This window comes from Sinocyclocheilus anshuiensis, unplaced genomic scaffold (assembly GCF_001515605.1).
Source record: "Sinocyclocheilus anshuiensis isolate Anshui unplaced genomic scaffold, SAMN03320099.WGS_v1.1 scaffold1341, whole genome shotgun sequence".
Taxonomy (NCBI): Eukaryota; Metazoa; Chordata; class Actinopteri; order Cypriniformes; family Cyprinidae; genus Sinocyclocheilus; species Sinocyclocheilus anshuiensis.
In genome coordinates this window covers 847478-850451 of record NW_015553274.1, presented here as the reverse complement: position 1 = coordinate 850451, position 2974 = coordinate 847478, and the positions used below count along the sequence as shown (strand labels likewise).

Sequence of the window (2974 nt, the reverse complement as noted above, 5' to 3'; positions counted from 1 at the left end):
ATTTTTAATGTTAACAGGTTTTACCATGTTATTACAACATTTAACCACTTTTTATTAATTTAAAAATTGAGAAATTCTTTCCAATTTAAATCTTGTACAATAACTACAGCAAAAATCAGTTTGATGCATATTTTATCAATATTTTAGAAATTGAATTTTATTCATCACCAGTACTGACTTCAATGGATTTCATTAAATTCTTTTGAACACAACTGCTCAAAACGGTCTAAATTTATGAAACCTACACATTCAAAACATTATTACTCTGAAATTTTTAATGTAAATGTTAAGTGTAAGTGAAATGTTAAGTACTGTAAGGTCTTTCATGACACTACATATTCTGGGGTGTGAATTTGATAGGTGCTTGATATAAAATAAATGGTGCTTTAAAAAGTCCTTGAATCTGGTGTTCATGAAAGAGTGGGAACCCTGAATAATATATTATATATTCTCATTTAAGATGAGCAATTCAGGCGGGTCGATTTATACTGCAGACTGAACTTCAGCTGACACATGATCTCTACATGAGGTGAACATGCCACCGACTCTCACAACAACGAGACTTACGAAAGAAAGACGACACCTAAAGAACAAAGCAGAGCGTCACGGGGAACGTCCGCTCCTCTTACCACGGCTGCGCTGAAACAGACTGCTTTTCTAGTGAGATGGCGGGAACTGAGGCTCAGCCGAAACTCATGCATGCCTTGGCTGCTGTGCCTCGGTCGAAAGTGTGTCATGTAACCAGCAGAGCTGAACACAGGCCAGGATGAGTACATGAGGCGGGCAGAGACGTGCTCCCGCACCTTAGCGGGCACAGTGCTGGCCAGAGAGCATTCGGCCGCCGAGAAGGCACCAGCGGGCACACACAGCACACAGGGCAGCGCTGATGCCCGCCCGGTACTTACTGCCAGGTCCTGCACTAGCTTCTCCTCAAAGGAGTACTCCTCTGTCTCTATCCAAAGTCTCTGATAGCCACTGAGGAAGAGGTTAACTGAGCGATGCCTGAAGAGTGGGGGGGAGAGGGAGGTTAAGAGGAAGATGAAGGAAGGAGGTGCATTCTGTGGTGTGAGAGGAAGATGTACAGTCCATGGCCTCATCTGACTGGTCACCTTAATGAGGAAGTCCATGAAAGCTACCATTTAAATGATCATTGTTGCACAAAGGACACTTGAGGTCAAGAACCTTCCACCCACCCTTAAACTTCCCAACACTACATAAAGTGAGGAGACCCGCCAGAAACGGAAGGTGACCATTCAGAGTGGCGACGCTAACTGTATGCTTGTGCTCAGCCCTTGGAGAATGGAGGAGGACGAGGAGGTTGGGATCATGAGTTCTCTTAGTCTGACATTACCGTTAGCATGGAGAACAGACGGTCAAAGCTGGAGGTATGGTACACCTTTTCCAGCCAAACGTACCGATAGCCATTCAGGAAGTAATTATTATTTTTGTATCTGAAGTGTGTTATGGAGACAACAGAAAGGGACAGGTTTTAGGAGGAGGAAGAAAGGAGCACGAAAAAACACAAATAAAAACACTTTGCAGCACATTTAAACAGTATGGCACTAGAGGGAGTACAGAATGCATTAAGATCATACCTGCAAACTCACAAGAGGTCAAAAAGGTGACAGTTCTGAATATGACCTTTGTAGGGGGTCCCCCAACCCCCATCCCCCAAGAGGAAAATTTTTGAGAATTTAACGTAAATAAAGCGTTCTGGTGCACTCTGACAACAAAGTAAAGGAAAAAGACAACATATGTTTCAAGTAAAAAATCACATTTATACCACAAACATTTTGGACAGTGCAACTCTGTTGTCATCGGTGTTCATACTTCTCTTTGTGAGCAGTGGTCATTTATTTTTGCAAATTTTAATGTTCACATTAGAGTGCGCATACTATCAACAAACTCCATCTTTTCACTGCAGAGAAAACAGAAGCTGCATCTGAAGTGGCATTAGATGTACTTACACAGACTGTTTAATGAAGCTGAGGTGCCATAAATGCAATTACACCACAAAATTTCAAATGCATAAATAATTTTATAAGATTAATGTTTTCAATATGTTTGAACATACAAGTTAAAAATGTTGAGAAAAATGCAATACTTTTAAATATGAAACCAAACCACCAGTAGATGACGGTAAATGACTGTTTTAATGAGAGAGTCATTAGTCATTCATTCAAACGGCTGATTCATTAAAAAACGAGGCACGTGACTACTATCTTTATGAATGGATTACTGAATCATTGACTCACTTGATTCGTTCAAAAACGTGGATTCATTCAGTATCGAGTCTCGAAAACAACACTGTGTTGCTCGGATACACAAAACTGTTCTGTTGTGGCTTTGATTGAGTGAACAGTTCAACCCAAATATTCAATCACTTTGAGTGACGCTCACTTCGTCAGTGAACTTGAGCAAAAATAGTCAATATTGTATTACAAATTGCGAACTTTGTGTCTGTTTAACGGTCTGCGCATTGCTGCTTCAAGTCGAACCGAGAAAGGGACTTTGGTCGAACACACTCCTGTCTACGAGCTTGCAATCTCTCTCTCTCTCTCTTCGGATCTAGACGATTCACATAAATGACATTTTCATTCAAAACGGCGAATTTCGCCAAAAAGCGACTAGTTTGCAGGTATGAAAATTAGTTTTTGCAGTGCATTTAGTTGATGACTTTATCCAAACCATCTCCAGCTGCAGTGCACTAATTGCAGGGTCACTTCCCCTCCATCAAACTGGGTTCAAACGCACTACACAAAGGCACAGCAACTACGGGTGGTCTAACTGTGTAGTTCATGGGTCACTCCTACGGAGAACTAAACCTGTAATCTTTCTGGTACCACCAAACCTCTTTATTGATGAGACGACAGTGGCCCTGTGACCTCTCACCTCCGCCTACACTGACCAGAGTCAACCACCATATGTACACGCAATCAATTCGCATGTATCATACACATTGCTCCCTGTAGCA

General features: G+C 41.6%; 1 protein-coding gene across 1 annotated transcript in view; it reads right to left on the bottom strand.

The window, feature by feature from the left end:
* The window catches only part of LOC107668197 (ryanodine receptor 3-like), an 87174-nt gene that overhangs the window by 20948 nt on the left and 63252 nt on the right, over positions 1-2974 (bottom strand). Inside the window, exon 75 of the mRNA XM_016459989.1 lies at positions 906-1002. Within this exon, the coding sequence (XP_016315475.1) occupies positions 906-1002 (97 nt within the window). The remainder of the gene's footprint in view (positions 1-905; positions 1003-2974) is intronic.